The sequence below is a fragment of the Syngnathus scovelli genome, chromosome 12 (genome assembly GCF_024217435.2).
Source record: "Syngnathus scovelli strain Florida chromosome 12, RoL_Ssco_1.2, whole genome shotgun sequence".
Lineage (NCBI taxonomy): Eukaryota > Metazoa > Chordata > Actinopteri > Syngnathiformes > Syngnathidae > Syngnathus > Syngnathus scovelli.
Window position 1 is genome coordinate 13616488 of NC_090858.1, and position 16716 is coordinate 13633203.

Below are 16716 nucleotides of genomic sequence, written 5' to 3' on the forward strand. Positions count from 1 at the left end.
CATCACAGTCTGGTGGAAGAAAATTTCCCATCAAATTGAGATCAACTTGTGCTTTAATTGCAGACAGACTAAGAAAGTTTGTGCGGTTCTTTGTGCGTCATGACCCGGCAAACAAACGCTAGCGACCTGAGCGGTGGTCGCTCAGGAGACGACGTGCTCCAGGACGCCTTGACGAATCAGGTGCTCGCATTTCCAGCGCGGCAGGAAGTGCTGTGGACACATGGCACAGGACTTACACTTCCCTGCCCACATGGATATGAATGGACAAACAGGGGCGCCGGCCATCTTACACTGCCAATTACTAAGCCAGCCAAACTCAAATACATGGATTTTTCCGCCTCAACTGTGACAAGGGCATGGTTAAATGCGAATTTTAGTCTTCTCACTCAAGTCCCATCTCTGAGGGCTTCTTAAATCCTGTCTGAAGCATCAACAATGAAGGGAAGCCAAAGCCCATCGAGACCAATTTGCCACAAAATGTCAAATCACCGGGCCGAGCCAATCCACTCTGATTTGTGGATGTAAACACTCAGATTGGTTCTTTGAAAGGCACTCGCCACTCCGTATAGGGACGCAAGCAAAACCATAACTGCAAAATGATGTCAGCAGCGGTGGCAAGGTAACATGGCCGCCCCGGGGCCAATTGACTGTCCAGTCATATCCGTGTCCACGCTTGGCATGGGGGAAAAAAGAAAGGTGGGATCGTGACCTCACCTGACTGTTTTTCTTGAGAAGGACCAGCGTCCCGTCGTCAATCTCCAGCACACCATGGTCCTTCACGCACCTCACCTGATGTGCCGGGAAAGCATCAAGCCGAGCTCACAGGCCGAGCAACACGCTGCGGCAGCTGACCTGGATGTAAAGACTCTTGGGCGCTTTCACATCCTGCGTGACGTCCAGTCCGCCGCTGCCCTGGCCCAGCGAGCGCATGAAGGACGCCAGAGACTTTTTGTAGCGCGCAAACCACTGTACCTGTGCACGGCAAAGCCGCGAGTCAGCGGCAGGATTGCCCGGCGGGATCGAACAACTTGCCGGCTCACCTCTTCGGCGTTCATGTGGAAGCGCACATTGGCGGGAAGAACGCTGCCATATTCCCAGCGTAGGGCTCGGATCCGCAGCAGCCGGTCGTACCTGACGGGAGGCAGAGGAAAGGCTCACTTGGTGCATCCTCCCCGTTAGATGTTCTTCCTGCATGAAATCCTTTGTTTAATTTACTTCTATAACACTATGTTCAATTATTTCAACAGTGTAAAACTGCACATTTTTGTTCACATTGCACACATCTCCATATAAAGTATACCGCTGCTGGCCATCAACTATGATTCGGAGAGCATTGAAAGGGTGCACTGGAAGTGAAGAAGCGTCTGAAATTCCAAGGATTGAACAATCTGAAATCATACTTGAGCATTCAGGCTGCTGCATCATCAGGCAAGCTGGTGTATGTGTGACTGTGGTGTGCGTAGCGTGTGCGGCGCTCACAGGTAAGCGTTGATGCAGCGTTGGTTCCTCAGCAGACAGCAGTGACGCAAGCGGATGGAGGGAAGCAAGTCGACTCTCTGCTCGCTCTTGGTCTCATTTCTGCAAAGCAAGGGCGGACTAGTTCATCACGCAAGCGGCTCAAGTCGCCTGCGCTGAGCAAGAGCCGCCCAAACGCACACGTCAGCCTGGTTTTGTTCATAGAGCGCTTCCATCTCTTGCAGCACCTGCCGCACGCCATCCTCCTGCATGCATGGACACAATAATTATTGTCTTACTAGTTTCTGCCACAGGAACGCAAAATCAGACCAAGTGTCTCCAGTTGGTCAAAACCAACACTTTCAACGAGACAACATTTACGTGCAAAATGGTTATAGCGGCTGTTATAGCGTAATTTGCAAACCGATCAATGACAATGATGGGATCCAGGAAATAAGACATTATCCGGCAAATGCAATCATGTTCACTCCAGAGTCGTTACAAATCCAAGTTACACAGCATCTGACGCCCTGCTTTTTCTATCTTGATTAAATATTTTTTCCTCATCATAAATCAGCCCCCCCATCCTTTTTCCCTATGTATTGAATGTTTGTCAGGAGACGTATCATGGAAAATCCACTTTTTTTTTTGCTTTTATATTCATTGCCCTGTGTATTTGGAGTCTCCAAGATTGTAGAGAAGTGTACCGTGTTTTTCGGACTATAAGTCGCGGGTTTTTTCATAGTTTGGGTGGGGGGGGTCGATTTATACTGAGGAGCGACTTATCTGTTATTTTTTTTACAAATTTTCAAAATTTAAAAAAAAAAAAAAGTGAAACCGTGATAAACGAACCGCAATGTAGCAAGGGATTACTGTAGTTTGAACTGCAAGTGACGTCAGTGGCGCAGCGATTGTTTACATAAAGGACAAAGGATTCAATCACGGGATGACGAAGATGACGATGAGCCCCACGTACTTCCGGCATCATTAGCGGCTTTGTTTGTAAGTGACACGGAGGACGAAGAATTTGAAGGATTTAATGATTTGGAGTGACACAGAAGGTTTGAAAAACTATTATGGCTTTTATGCATGCCAGGTCCTACTCTACGGAGCTCTCTTTCACCTCCGTGGATGGAAGTCGGGGACCAGCGCTCGGCTGGTGGCTGTCTGGGGACGGTGGATGGGGCTCGGACATGGCTTATACGCACACCCGGTCCTGTTCTATGGAGCTCTCTTCCACCTCTGTGGCTGGAAGTGCCACCTCCGGGGATGGAAGTCCAGGCCGCCACACGCCTGGAAGTCGACGCCGGTGCTTTGGGCCGTGTGGCGGTGAACTATTTACATTATAGTTATTTGATATATTTTATTTCGTGTAGGAACTTGTATATGTTTTTATCGTTACAGTTCAGTAGTTGTTGGCTCGTTGAACTCTTATTTTGTTAAATGAAGAGCCGTTTACCAAACCCACGCCTTTCCTGGTACTTTGTTAATGCTACAATATTGTTATATACTAGATCTGTGGAATAACGACGAGGCTGACGTCAGGGCGCACGCGCGGCGATTTTGACAGAGGACTGGGAATTTGATCGATGGATTTAATGGATTTAAAGTGCACGGATGGTTTGATAATATTATTGGCTTATATTATAGTTATTTGAAATACAATTTATCTATTGTTATATGAGCCTGTGGAATATTGTGAAGTGCAAAATGCATAGCATTAGCGACAGTCTTTCGGCTCATTCTAGAGCTGTCCGCTCTATGTTTTCACTTCTTCTGGGTGTATTTTGAGTAGTTGTATCAAATTAATTGCATCAAAAGTGCTGTATTATTCTTGGGGAACACTGTGTTAAATGCGTTCTACAGCTTCTCGCTAGCACTAGCATTAGCTTACTTTGTAGCTTGACTGCAGTGCTTGTTTACAATACGAGATTTATTTTGTGTTATGTATGGTTGGATGGACAAGTCTTCTGCTGTTGACATATTTTAATCAATCAAAAAGTTTGCGTTGCACGTAAAAGCTACCTCGGCTAAAAAAACTACAAATATGTCGACGGGAAAGGGTGGTGCACATCCTGCGGCCTGAGGGATGTGAATTATCTAATTTGCATTTAAAGAGACCGCATCAAAACGGCTTGCTCTGAGCTAGCTGCACCTCGGAGCAAGTAGAAAAGTGGGACCTGTGATTCTATCAAAACAAATAATTCATACAAAAGCATTGATGTTCCACTATATATAGACCACAACTGAATGAGTAAAACGTAAAACAGTAGAATTAATTACCGTGATACGTAAGCTTCAAGGGAGCATTCCAAGGGTTTAATATTTATTCTTAATTATACACAATATGACTTTTCGTGGGCTAGTCCGATCGCAGTCAATACACAACAAACGTTTCAAAAAGTTGGTTTGTTTCAATTGGTGGAGGTTGGAAAAAAAAAGAGTAAGGACGATTTTTTTGCGGTTTTCAATCATGTCAAAACGTGATGTTAACTGATTTAGAACTTCTAAAGTGTCAACGACCAAGAAAGGCAAGAAAAGGGAGCCGTGATGTTTTCTCACGTTGAAGGCCGGAAGTTGTCCGTCGTTGCTGCGCTGAAGCTCTCGTACGAGCTCGACGGCTTTCTCGCAGAACATCCCGAGCAGCACAAGGTAATCCACTCAAAGGAGCAGGAGCAAAAGAAAACTACTCGGGCGGTCAAAGCCGACATGCGACTGCCGCCAAACAGGAGGCTTCCGGGGTCGTAGTCACATGATGCAACGGTGGCCCCTTAGAGACACACTTGGCATATTCGTTATTTTCATCCGGACGGCGGACGCAAAGTTTATCAAGGATGCTGACCAACTTCTCCTTCGAGGTCTCTTAGCTAAGGTCAGACTTGTACGTGTGCATCACGTCCGACGAATGCAACACAAAAGACAGCTCACAAATCGAGGCCGGTTTTTCTTCATTTATTTGCCTTCTTCTACCTTTGCAGGATAAGCCGTCATGCTAACAAGACGTCAACCAGAAGCTTCTTAATTGTTTTAACGTGATTACGTGGTTCAAACAATCGTCAAAAAAAGTTGACTTGAGCATTCCCATTGATTGGAGGTCTTCAAGACTTCCAAGTCCAAATAGCTAGGGGAGAAGGGGAGAAATTGAGAACCCGAACGAGCCTAAAGATGACTTGCTATATTTGCCATCGCCTCATTAATCTCGGCTGATCGATTCTAACATGAACGGGGAGGCCTGAAGGCCTCGCAAGTGCTCGAGTTGTTCCCACGTTCCCCGGACACAGTGAATTCTGCGCGGCGACGTGGTCACGAGGTGCGACGCGGCAGCCGCGATTGGCTGTCGCTCATCTGCTCCTCAGCTGAGACTCGCCCCGGTATCCATCTCTCCACCGCCTGACGCCCGCCGCCCGGCCAAGACGCTCCGTCGGCCGGTCGCCCGGCGTCCGCCCAGACGCTCCCTAACCCCCCACCCCCCCACCCCCGGCTTCCACCCCGTTGACGCTCATTTTACAGCATGCGGAAGCGGAGAACGTCTGGGGAGCAAGAAGAACGAGACGACGCGCTTGAGAACGCCCCCGAGGAGACATCGCGGCCCGCGACGGATTCGGCGCTCGGCATGAAGATCTTCGCCGGCTCGCGCAGGTGCCTTTTGCTTTATTGACTTTCTGGATGCTTGCTTTGCTTGGCCCTGCTTATCTTCAAATTGTGCGACAAGATCGTGGTTATGTAAAGGTAACGCATTCCATAGAACAAAAAGAAGTACTAAAAAGAAGAATGAGGTGAATCCAAGGTGGTCATGCGGGTTCACATTTGCACGCGGATGCCAGGGCTGGATGGGCTCCAGCCTGAAGCTGGTCAGACTGGTTTGCTTTTTGGCTCAGCGGGTTGAACCAGCACAGAGCACGCAACACGCCCGCAGCATCTCCATCGCATTCGCCACCTTTTGTCCAGCCGACAAGCTCGTGAACGTCCGATGACAAGTGAAATGGGGCTTCTTTGGCACTTCTCTTCCTTATAACTTCATCAACACTATGATTCTGTGTGTGTGTGTGTGTGTGTGTGTGTGTGTGTGTGTGTGTGTGTGTGTGTGTGTGTGTGTGCGTGTGCGTGTGTGTGTGTGTGTGTGTGTGTTTGTGTGTATGCGTGCGTGGGTGTGTGTGTATGCGTGCGTGGGTGTGTCTGTGTGTGTCCAGTCTTTCATTCTCTTCTGTATTGTCAGAACAGCATTGTAATAATGTGGTAGTGTTCATCAAAACAGGCATTTCACATTTTTGCCGGGAAAATCAAACATTGAAGTTCACAAACATTTCACTTTTGGAGCACGTGGCCGCTTTTGGGCAAAATCTCAAGTGTTTTCACCGGCGGCTGCTTCCTGAATCCCTGCTTGCTCTTTACCTTTCCGTGTATGTCCTTTGACCTTGGCTTTGTCTTGTGACTTGGCAGGGGCAGCGCCGTGGCCAAGGTGAGGCGCGCGGGCCTGTGGCTGCTGCTGGTCTACCTGTGCGTGCCTTTGCTGGTCAAGCTGTGTCCATCCATTCAGGCCAAGCTGGTCTTCCTCAACTTCGGTAAGTCAGCCGCGCCCTTGCCAAGGTCACGCTGGGTCACTCCCTGCCCTGTGGCCCTCTCAGTGAGGATCCCCTTCTTCCTGGACCTCAAACGACCTTCAGACGTGGGCCTCAACCACACGCTCAATTTCTACCTGCAGCCACAACAAGCTCTCAACATCGGAGTGTGGTAAGAATGCGCACGAGCACGCACGCACGCATGCATCACTCGGGCACCAGCTTGAGGGTGTCAATCGCCTTTGTATTTGGAACTGCACATTTGCCGCATCATCCTGTGTGTGCGCGTGCATGTGCGTGTGGATGTACGCACATATGTGTGTGTGCGTGTCAGGCACACGGTTCCTGCAGGCATGTGGCAAGATGCCCAAGGCAAAAGTCAAGAATGGTTTGAATCTACACTGAGCTCTGCCCACCCAGCCATCCTCTATCTCCATGGAAACACAGGGACCAGGTTTCTCACACTCACACACGCAGTTTGGGCGCCACGCTCAGGCTTTACTTCTTTACTTCTTCTTTTACTTCTCAACCAGCTCAGTGGCCTAGTAGTAGAGTGTCCGCCCTGAGACTGGAAGGTTGTGGGTTCAAACCCCGGGTCATACCAAAGACTATAAAATTGGGACCCATTTCCTCCCTGCTTGGCACTCAGCATTAAGGGTTGGAATTGGGGGGTTAGATCACCAAATGATTCCCGAGCGCGGCACCGCGGCACCGCTGCTGCTCACTGCTCCCCTCTCCCCCAGGGGATGGATCAAAATCACATGGGGATGGGTTAAATGCAGAGGACAAATTTCACCACACCCAGATGTGTGTGTGACGATGATCATTGGGACTTTAACTTTTATTGGGACTTTTATGTGTGCGTACACAGAGGTGGCGACCACCGCGTGGAGCTGTACAAGGTAAGTCTTACCTCAGCTTTAGCTTTCGATGGAGTAACGGACGAGGCGGCATTCGGCGCATCTCCTTTCAGGTCCTTAGCTCGTCGGGCTACCATGTGGTCGCCTTCGATTACCGAGGTGAGAAAAGCTGCTCGCTCCCCTTGAGCTTGGGCCCTCACGCCGCTTTGCGCAGGCTGGGGCGACTCTGATGGGTCGCCGTCGGAGGGCGGCATGACGGCGGATGCGCTCTTCGTGTATCGGTGGCTGAAGGAGAGGCGGGCTCAAGGCGGAGTGTACGTCTGGGGTCACTCGCTGGGAACTGGGTAAATCCAAGCCCTCCGGCAAGGAGCCCCGCCCCTTCTGGCTGGTCACAGCCGGAGGCGCGCCCTGGCTCACTCGTCCTCGCTTTTGTGTTGCAGCGTGGCCACCAACCTGGTCCGGCAGTTGTGTGACAGAGGTAATGTCGCAAAGCAGCTTCCGCCGATGGTAGACTGAAAATGAGCTTACCAGCTCGAAGCTGCTTGATGCGAGTTTGGCTGCGGCGCTTTGCAGGAGGTCCTCCAGACGCTTTAATCCTGGAGAGTCCTTTCACCAACATCCGCGAGGAGGCCAAGAGTCACCCCTTCGCCACGGTAACACCCATCTCGTGGCTGTGTGTTCGGTGCGGGCGTGACGTCCAGCCTGTTGGCAGGTGTACCGGTACCTGCCCGGTTTCGACTGGTTCTTCCTGGATGCCATCACCGCCAACGACATTCGCTTCGCCAATGACGACAAGTCAGTCCTCTTTAACCTGCGTCTAATCATTTGCTCAAATTTCACGATTTGACCAATTGATGATGATGGCTGCAGTTCAAAGCGGTCGCTAAGAGCATCCTGTATGAGTATCTTCTAGTGCAGTGTTTCCCAACCACTGTGCCGCGGCACAGTGGTGTGCCGTGAGAGATATTCGGCTGTGCCGTGGGAAATTGTCCGATATTAATTATGGAGCACATTGTAAATAGGATTGCCAAACCACTGGTCGGTTAGCGCAAGGCCCAGTCATCCACTTGCTAATCGCGCATGCATGGCTAATCAGAGAATCTTGAGATTTCATGTTGTGTTGGTCTGACCATTCTGCATCGGCACACATTTAGTTTGCTGCTGTGTGCTTTTGTTAACAGTGACGCTCTGACGACCGTGGTGCAGTTCAACCAGAGAACCTGGATTGTTCATTTTTACCAACATAAAATACACAGTCATGACACCTTGACTGTGATCACCACTCAGCTGCCATGCCAGAACAGCAGTGTCTTTAAACGTTACTATGTTCTTATTGTCGCATTACTTATAGAGCTAGTGTAAAACAGCTAACAAAGTCAAGTTGATTATTTTGGATTTTAATCACAATCACTTTCTATAGTTTTTCCTTACTGTCTAAAACAGTGGTTCTTAACCTGGGTTTGATTGAACCCCAGGGGTTCAGCAGAGCTGGTATGTCATTGCTCCGCCCTGTCCGCGGATGGCCAAAGACACCGGCCGAACAGACCGATAGCCCCCCCACCCCCGATGGCCGAACACGCCGGTAGAAACCCCCCCGTCCTGATGGGGTTCGGAACCTCCAAAAAGGTTAAGAACCACTGGTCTAAAACCTTTTATAAAAAAATTCACTTATGTTAAAAAAATACAATTTAAAAAATATAGTGTATTTATTTATTTGTATTAAATTATTCAACTCTATATATACATACGCATACAGGAATAAGATTTTATTTATATAGCACGTTCACAACGTCTTTCGTTATATAACTAATTTTAATATAGAAGCTGGTGTAACGCCTAAAAGATTTTTGGTGGTGGTGTGCCTCAAGTTTTTTTCCAATGAAAAATGGTTGGAGAAACACTGCTCTAGTGCAGTCCCCAACCTTTTTAGCACCACGGACCGGATTACTGTCAAGACAGTATTTTCACGGACTGGTGTTTGATGTCCCGATTTTTGTGAAGAAAACTTCTAAAAACAATTCTAGAAACTCAAAATGAAATGTCGTCATCATTAAATCAAATAATCACCGACTGCACATTGTTTTTGGACGTTTTCTTCGCAAAAATCGCCCGTGTTTGGACTACAATCCCTCTTTCCAGCCAGCAGAACAACAACAGAAATGCGTTACCACATAAACACCACCATCCCAACACACCCTTCAACTCTTAGTTCCATAGGGGAATTCTGTATGCGAATACCACAGTACAATATAATAAACATGAATCCACTGTGTATTCTATGCAACTTTACTTTCAGCATCCTCATAACATCGTGCCAACAACATAACATGAGTAACGTTATGTACACGTCAGAAGTGTAAAATAATGCAAGTTATTTATTCTTTCTTGTGTGGCCCGGTACCAAATCATTCACAGCCCGGGTTGTTGGAGACCACTGCTCTAGTGGGCTCGGGCGAAAGCGCATCTGTTGTCATCGGGCTCGCTTGCTTTGTTTTTGTTCAGTATCAACCATATCCGTTGTCCCGTCTTGATTCTGCACGCCGAGGACGACCACGTTGTTCCTTTCCACCTGGGCAAGAAGGTAGGAGAATGAGCGGCGCCCGCTGGGTCCTGCCCTGTGTCCAATGTGTGCCCTGTGTATGCCATCAGCTGTACGAGGCGGCAGCCCGCTCCCGTAGCTTGAGCGGCCACAAAGTGAACTTTGTGGCCTTCCCGTCGTCGCTGGCCTACAGGCACAAGTTCATCTACAGGAGCCCGCGCCTGCCCGGCATCCTCAGGTAAAAAGCATTCAAAAAAATCAATCCAAACAAGAACAGCATTCTCATTTTATATAGTCCAGTAACTTTGGAGTTATAAAGAAACATAATATGTTTGGTTTTCCCTAAAATGAATGAAATATGGACTTTTCTTCTGAAATTTTGATTGTACGGAGTTAAAATGGGCTCCAAAGGTGACATTTTTTCCCAATTCCTACACCTTTTGTCTTTCCCCCAAATGTGCAAAACGAGTTGCACTGAAACATGAAATTTGTTGCATCCAACCCAAACAAATTGCTGCAAGAGAAAACATCAAATTTCTGGTCTAGACGCATGAAAGCTGCTGCATTCAAGGCCGAAGCAGGAACTGTTGGTAAGGGAAATGTTTGGCATGAACGTGTCATCTTAAAATATGAAACTTGGTGCATTCGACCATGAAATTTGGAGCCTTAACATTGATTTTGCTTTTTGGAAGTTTACGTTTGTCTTCCAGGGATTTCCTGTACACGCCCCCTCCCCAGCGAACAATGTTTTTCGTAAGTTTACTTCTTTTTTTTTGTCTTCTAGGGATTTCCTGGATACGTCCCCTCGCAGCAAAGAGTGATCCTCCCCCCCCGCCATTGCACACTGTTGTCAATTAGTGCCGACGGCGACGCGTTGAGCCGCAGCCGACGTCATGTTTTAATATAATGATGCTGCTGGTGTTGCACTTGACCGCTGAATAAAATGTTTAAAATCCGAGCAGTGACCCACCACAATGCACCCGTTCATCTGCGGCTATCTCAGTCTTGACCCAGGTTTCGGGGAGAAGAATTCAATTCACTTCTAGTTTGTCATCTTTATTTTTTTCCTGCTGCTTCCTGATACAAGCTTATTGGCGCCACTCCGAAAAAAAGAGACAAATGGAAAGTTCTCGTTCGGATGGGAGGGGTTCAAACTAGTTCTGCCATTTGGACAAGTTCAACTTTTGGGCTCTCTCTAGCGGTCGACCACAAAATGGCTTCCAGCCCGAGTGACTTCTACTGGTTGGCGGAGTTTGTTGTTCTCTTTACCACCCGTTTGGTTGTTTTGCAACATTTATTCTCGTGTTGATCATTTTGAGGTGTGCTGCCAATTCCATCGCTTTACAGATGTAGGGCGAGCTCACCTTTAAAGTACATGACTTTGAGGGAGTAAATTCTGTAGTCAAAGTCAAGTGCCTTGTAAATGTATAAAGCCCCCTTTTTGACCTTTTGCCACATTTCAGGCTTCAAACAAAGATGCACGTTGTTTTTTTCTTTGGGGGTGGAAAAAAGGCCACTTGGGGACTATTTGTGTCACCAAGGAGAATTTCCAAACATCTCAGATGGCATTTGACTATGATGACGAGTATTGAGAAAGTCTTTGAATACGTGATTGACAATGATTATTTTTAGAGAGTATCGCGGCAAAAGTTTTAGACTTGAAAAAACAAAACTCGTACTTGAAAAAAAAAACTTGAACTTGAAAATAAACTTGCTGAGCTTAAAACTTGAAAACTAAAACAATGTATTTAAAATAAAAATTTTGACTTTGACACTGCTCTTTGAAAGCAGTGTGAACACATTGAGCTCACGCGCTAAGATGCCATGCCCAATGGCCTAGTGGTAGAATGTCCACCCTGAGACTGGAAGGTTGTGGTTCAAACCCCAGCCGGGTCATACCAAAGACTATAAAAATGGGACCCATTGCCTCCCTGCTTGGCACTCAGCATTAAAGGTTGGAATTGGGGGGTTAGATCACCAAATAATTCCTGAGCGCGGCACCGCTGCTGCTCACTGCTCCCCTCTCCCCCAGGGAATGGATCAAAATCACACGGGGATGGGTTAAATGCAGAGGACAAATTTCACCACACCCAGATGTGTGTGTGACGATCATTGGGACTTTAACTTAACTTTAACACAGGCAAACGTCTTCACTTGAATAAGGCTACTGCGGTCTGGGCTGTAGGAGTGCATGGGATGCGAAAAACACCGACAGTAGCCTGAGCCAATTGTATCTGTACTCGGTGTGAGTGTTTAGTAGCTCTCGACCCCATAGAGAGCACGACGCCGCGCTGCTTTCAAAGAGCCGTTGCAAAATCGGGCATAATAGTACTTGAAATGTGGCTAAATTGATCGCCCTTAAATGTCTTTTTGTGCTCAGTACTGTCAGAAATGGGTATTTAAATATAGATTTGTCACAGGCATCAATTCTAAGGCTGCCAATGTCATGACTATACGTATATAGGCGTCAAGTTTAATTTGTTTTAGTTCCTACGTTCCCTGAAAGCGCTGTCTCTGGGGAATGGTTCCAAGCCTTCCAGTTCAGCTGTAATTTGTGATTCCACACCCCGCTCAGCTAGTACCACGCACCCACGCCAGATTAGGGTGAAAAGTATGCAACTCGCAAAGAAGATTTGAACCTGAAAAAAAGGAAGCAAATCTGTAAAAATAAGAGTTGAACCTGAAAAAAAAGGTGAATCTGAAAATACATATAAAACATGCAACTGAAAAAAAGACCTCAAATCTTAAAAACTAAATTGAGGTGAAACCTGAAAGTAATGTTTATTTAAAAAAAATACCAAGGCGAAGCAAAACTATTTTCATCTCATAAAAACTTTCAACACATTGTTTTATTTTTCAAGTTTTAAACTCAGCACGTTTATTTTCAGATTCAAGGTTTTTTTTTCCAAGTACGAGTTTTGTTTTTTCAAGTACAAAACGTTTGACACCAATCTACCTCCATAAACATCGACGTCCATGTAGCTTACTTTTGGCCAGGTGTCAGTGGACGACTTTACAGAACTCACTGAGGACATCCACGCTCGGCTCACTTGCCATCAGCGCCAATCTCGTCAGAAGGGTCCCGGGGCGGCTTGTGAGGGGGACGCGTGGGGTCCACGGGGGTCCCCTGGTAGACCATTTTGTTCTCGATGCCACGCCGGATGATCCTCTGCTGCGCTCGCTGCCTGGCGTTGCCAGCGCGGCAGTAGCACCTGCACACACGCAAAGCGCAAGGCACTTCCTGCAGCGTGTCTGCTGGCGACCATTCATCCCGACGGGCCGGACAACTCACCAGGAAGCAAAAGTGGCGAGCAAGAAGCCTCCCGCGCCTACATCGAACGACCGCTTCACGTGACCTGCGCACAGACCGTGGACACATTAGCACTTGAAACACATTCTTCAGCAGCGGCGTGCGTGCGTGCGTGCTCACTAACTGGTGGCCAAAAAGTGCAGCAGGCCGACGGCCGATGATGCAATGGCGCCGTGAAGGACCGCCTCCCGGGCACAGGGCGTCTTCTCCACGTCCAAGATGCCCAGCAGACGGTAGCCCTGCGAACACCCCCGCCCCCATAAACAATGGCATGAATACGATGACTTCTTGCCCGGTGGCAAAATGCTTTTTCGTAAGATACTTTGGGCAGTAATCCCTCATTTATCGCGGCTAATTGGTTCCACGCCCACCCACGATAGGTGAAAATCTGCGTAGAGAACATACATAACAATATTCACACAAGGATTTTATGAACTTTTATTTCATTTTTAAACACTTATGTACTTTTAAACGTTTTTTTTATTTTTAAACACTTTTGTAAAAATTTTAAAGTCAAAGTCTTATTCATTTAAATAAATAAGAAGATAAAAGAGTAAATTGTTACAATATATCCACACACGACTTTTATAAACCTTTATTGTAGTTTTAAACACTTTATTGTTTATTAAACACTTTTATTTGCATTTCTAAACAGTTTTGCAAACATTTTAAAGTCAAGAAACATTCTTGTTTACTATTTAGTAAACACTTTTGTGAACATTTTAAAGACAAGCTGACTTTCAGAGACATTCTTATTTTAACTTTACATTCTTTATTTTTACTTAAACACTTTTGTAAACATTTTCACTAAAGTCTCGAAGTAAAAAAAACTTCCGTGATGAAGCGCAAGTCTTATATGTTGACACAGAAAATGCGGTCGGCTGAGCTAAATTGTAGTTAGAACTGCTAAGCCAATCAGCTGCAAGGACACAGCTCAACATCTTCCCATTGGCCATATGGTCAGACAAAGCCGCGCGCTCCAAGTGACGCCCGATGTCGCTGATGGTGGAGAGGTCCACTGGCCTGTCTTGTTGCCCATCTTGTGTGGTTCATTCTTGCATATGATGATGTGAATGTGTGTGTGTGTGTGTGTGTGTGTGTGTGTGTGTGTGTGTGTGTGTGTGTGTGTGTGTGTGTGTGTGTGTGTGTGTGTGTGTGTGTGTGTGTGTGTGTGTGTGTGTGTGTGTGTGAGTGAGTGAGTGAGACATAAAAAAAAAAAAAAATCTGCGATGCACCGACTATTCACAATAGTTGTTTCAAAAAAAATCTGCGATAGACTTTGTTGGACTGCCTCAAACATAATACATGTACAGTACATTGTAAATAGAATTGCCACCGTTCCATTTCACTCAATTCCAGGTTTTTCTGTATCGTTCGCAAATAAGTCACACCCTTCTCCTCAAATGTAGTCGCTTTGCTACAAAGTAGGGTGGGCGGGCCAGGCTACACCGAGTGTTTACAAGAAATGCTGAAACAAAAATGCACGTTCACAGAGGAGTTAAATGAAAAAATTCCCGTGCTTTCGCCATGGTCGTGATCCTTCTGAAGCCGAGTGCTTGACATGCAAGGCAGCCAGGCGCTTACATATGTGTCTGTGATTGTGAGCTTCAGGAGGACAGCACCCCACTTCACTCCGGTGAACATCCAGGGATCGGACATTGAGGTAGCGGAGAACTACAAATTCCTGGGTGTTCGCCTTAACAACAAACTGGACTGAGCACACCCACGCCCTGTACAAGAAGGGCCAGAGACCTCCACCTGCTGAGGAGACTGAGGTCCTTCGGTGTGTGTGCAGGGCTCTCCTCAGGACCTTCTATGACTCTGTGGTGGCCTCAGCCATCCTCTACGCCACAGGTGTCAAACTCAAGGCCTGGGGGCCAGATATGGCCCGCCGCATTATTTTATGTGGCCCGCGAAGACAAATTGTGCATCAAATTTGTGTCATTACTAGAATTGCAAATCGTCTTCACTTTTAATAAAAAAAATTTTTTTTAAATATTTGACCAGTTTTTACTCATCTGATTTGAAAACTAGTTATTTGCCAGTTTGTTTTGTAGCTTTTAGTGTATGTAAGGAGGTGCTCATACATTTATTTGAGCTGACAGTCATAATGGCCCTCCGAAAGAAACTACGACTACAATGCAGCCCGCGAAAAAAATTAGTTTGACACCCCTGTTCTACGCTGTGGTCTGCTGGGGTGGGGGCAGTACGGACCGGGACAGGGGGAGACTGAATAAGATGGTCAGGAGAGCGAGCTCTGTCCTGGGCTGTCCCCTGGACTCCATTGAGGTTGTGGGTGAGAGGAGGACGTTAATTAAGCTGAAGTCCATCATGGACAACACCTCTCACCCCCTCCATGACATTGTGCGGTCCCTGGGCAGCTCCTTTAGCAGCAGACTATTACACCCACGGTGTAGGAACGAACGATTCCGCAGGTCCTTCCTTCCCTCTGGTGTCAGATTCTAACACATGCGTGGCACCTGGTATAATTGTATTTCGTCTCTACTAGCGGCACTTGTGTTTGTCCTTGTCTGTTATTTATCCTTTTTTGAAATTTTGACACTTGTATTCTTGCATTCGTATGCGCTGCTGTGACAAGTAAATTTCCCCGCTGTGGGATGAATAAAGTTCTATCATCATCAATTCCATGGATTATAACACGTGCGCATGAAATGCCAACAAAACACCATTCACGCATGCACTATAGGTTGTTTACATGCAATTTTTACCCTTCAATTGTGATAATGCGGCACCCTGGCTCTGTTAATTGTATGTATTCAGTCATAGGCACAACAATTCCTTGGATTTATAACACGTGCAGCTCAAATGCCAATAAATCGCCATTCATGCATGAACTATAGGTTGTTTGCATGCGATATTTCGCTTCAATTGTGAGGATTCGGACAAAGACCTTTTGTCACACTCGCACGAGCGCCATCGTTGTGCTAATGATGTGGATTATGGAGCAGGTTCTGGCGCTAATGATATGAAACCGTGTGCCTAATTCGAAATCATACCTCTTCTTTGAAACTATACCCTTCGTCATTCGAACCATAGTTTGAAAGCCTCTACGTTCAAACCCCAAGTTAAAAGTTTAACCTCACTTCGAAGCCCTATCCCTAGTTTTGAAGGCTACCTTCAAACCCCAAACCTCTTGAACCCTTGTTTTAAACACGAGCCCTCTTTCGAAACCCTAGCGCGAATTGTAAACACCACCTTGGAACCCCCCACCCTGGGTTGAAACCCAAGCTCGGAACCCCGTCCCTAAATTGAACAATTAAAAGATCGCTATTGCTGCTTTTTTTTTTTTTTTTTTTTTGTCATACATACACACACACACACACACACACACACACACACACACACACACACACACACACACACACACACACACACACACACACACACAAACACACACACACACACACACACACACACATTCCCGCAGAATCAAACTCGCGGTGTCGGCACACAAGCCAGGCACCATCAGCGACTCCCATTATTGCTGCTCTTCGGCTAGTCGTCTCAGGAGCGCTAGTGCTCAGTGTTAGGAGCATTCTAGGATGGCAGGACTGACCCTTTGGTTGCTCGTCGCTTGTTCGTCTTGTGGCATTTCAGCTCATATGCGTTGCTCGCTTCTTGACAGACCTTTTAAGCTGGCACGTTGCGCAGAAAACGAGAAGAAAAACAATCCCTAGACGGAATTGACCTTTGCGGTCCGATCATTTTTCAAGTCCCTTGGAACAATTGAAAGCACCTCTTAGTTCCGCTGTACTCCACGAGTTTGTTTCTTTTTCAACGCCCTTTTATGAAAAATAGAATTGCTATTCATCTCGTTTGTATAATTGACAAATATATGGGAAAAGCCCTAGCTTTTTATTTTACCTGTATTATATTGTACTTTATTTAGTGCTGTATACTGTGTATTGTTTGTGTATCATTATGATACACGCCATTGTTATATACTGTACTATGACATAGATGTTAAATAAT

The 16716-nt window shown here is 46.6% G+C and overlaps 3 protein-coding genes across 8 annotated transcripts; 1 reads left to right on the plus strand and 2 right to left on the minus strand.

The window, feature by feature from the left end:
- Window positions 1-35: 35 nt before the first annotated feature.
- gins1 (GINS complex subunit 1 (Psf1 homolog)) lies at window positions 36-4166 on the minus strand. Of its 2 annotated transcripts, XM_049735297.1 has the most exons (7): window positions 4018-4166; window positions 1657-1721; window positions 1480-1578; window positions 1041-1131; window positions 853-972; window positions 715-789; window positions 36-210 (listed from the first exon to the last, which is right to left on the minus strand). In XM_049735297.1, the coding sequence occupies exons 1-7, from the start codon at window positions 4090-4092 to the stop codon at window positions 142-144; spliced, it is 594 nt and encodes a 197-aa protein (XP_049591254.1). In that variant the 5' UTR covers window positions 4093-4166; the 3' UTR covers window positions 36-141. The 2 variants fall into 2 exon arrangements, with proteins under 2 accessions (XP_049591254.1, XP_049591253.1); XM_049735296.1 differs by lacking the exon at window positions 1657-1721.
- Window positions 4167-4966: 800 nt separating this feature from the next.
- Window positions 4967-9148, plus strand: LOC125978165 (lysophosphatidylserine lipase ABHD12). Of its 2 annotated transcripts, none has more exons than XM_049735288.2 (11): window positions 4967-5094; window positions 5896-6017; window positions 6081-6186; window positions 6349-6468; window positions 6886-6916; window positions 6988-7033; window positions 7089-7218; window positions 7315-7352; window positions 7448-7527; window positions 7587-7669; window positions 8350-9148. In XM_049735288.2, exons 1-11 carry the CDS (start codon window positions 4967-4969, stop codon window positions 8549-8551), a joined length of 1086 nt encoding a protein of 361 aa, XP_049591245.1. In that variant the 3' UTR covers window positions 8552-9148. The 2 variants fall into 2 exon arrangements, with proteins under 2 accessions (XP_049591245.1, XP_049591246.1); XM_049735289.1 differs by lacking the exon at window positions 8350-9148 and adding an exon at window positions 8056-8343.
- cox20 (cytochrome c oxidase assembly factor COX20) lies at window positions 9145-16473 on the minus strand. Of its 4 annotated transcripts, XR_007484887.2 has the most exons (6): window positions 16301-16472; window positions 12848-12962; window positions 12706-12769; window positions 12401-12625; window positions 10384-12052; window positions 9145-9443 (listed from the first exon to the last, which is right to left on the minus strand). XR_007484887.2 is itself a non-coding variant. In XM_049735300.2 (5 exons), exons 1-5 carry the CDS (start codon window positions 16334-16336, stop codon window positions 9379-9381), a joined length of 438 nt encoding a protein of 145 aa, XP_049591257.1. In that variant the 5' UTR covers window positions 16337-16473; the 3' UTR covers window positions 9145-9378. The 4 variants fall into 4 exon arrangements, 2 of the variants coding, with proteins under 2 accessions (XP_049591257.1, XP_049591258.1); XR_007484886.2 differs by lacking the exon at window positions 10384-12052; XM_049735300.2 differs by lacking the exon at window positions 10384-12052 and having other exon boundaries at window positions 12468-12625; window positions 16301-16473.
- Window positions 16474-16716: the final 243 nt, after the last annotated feature.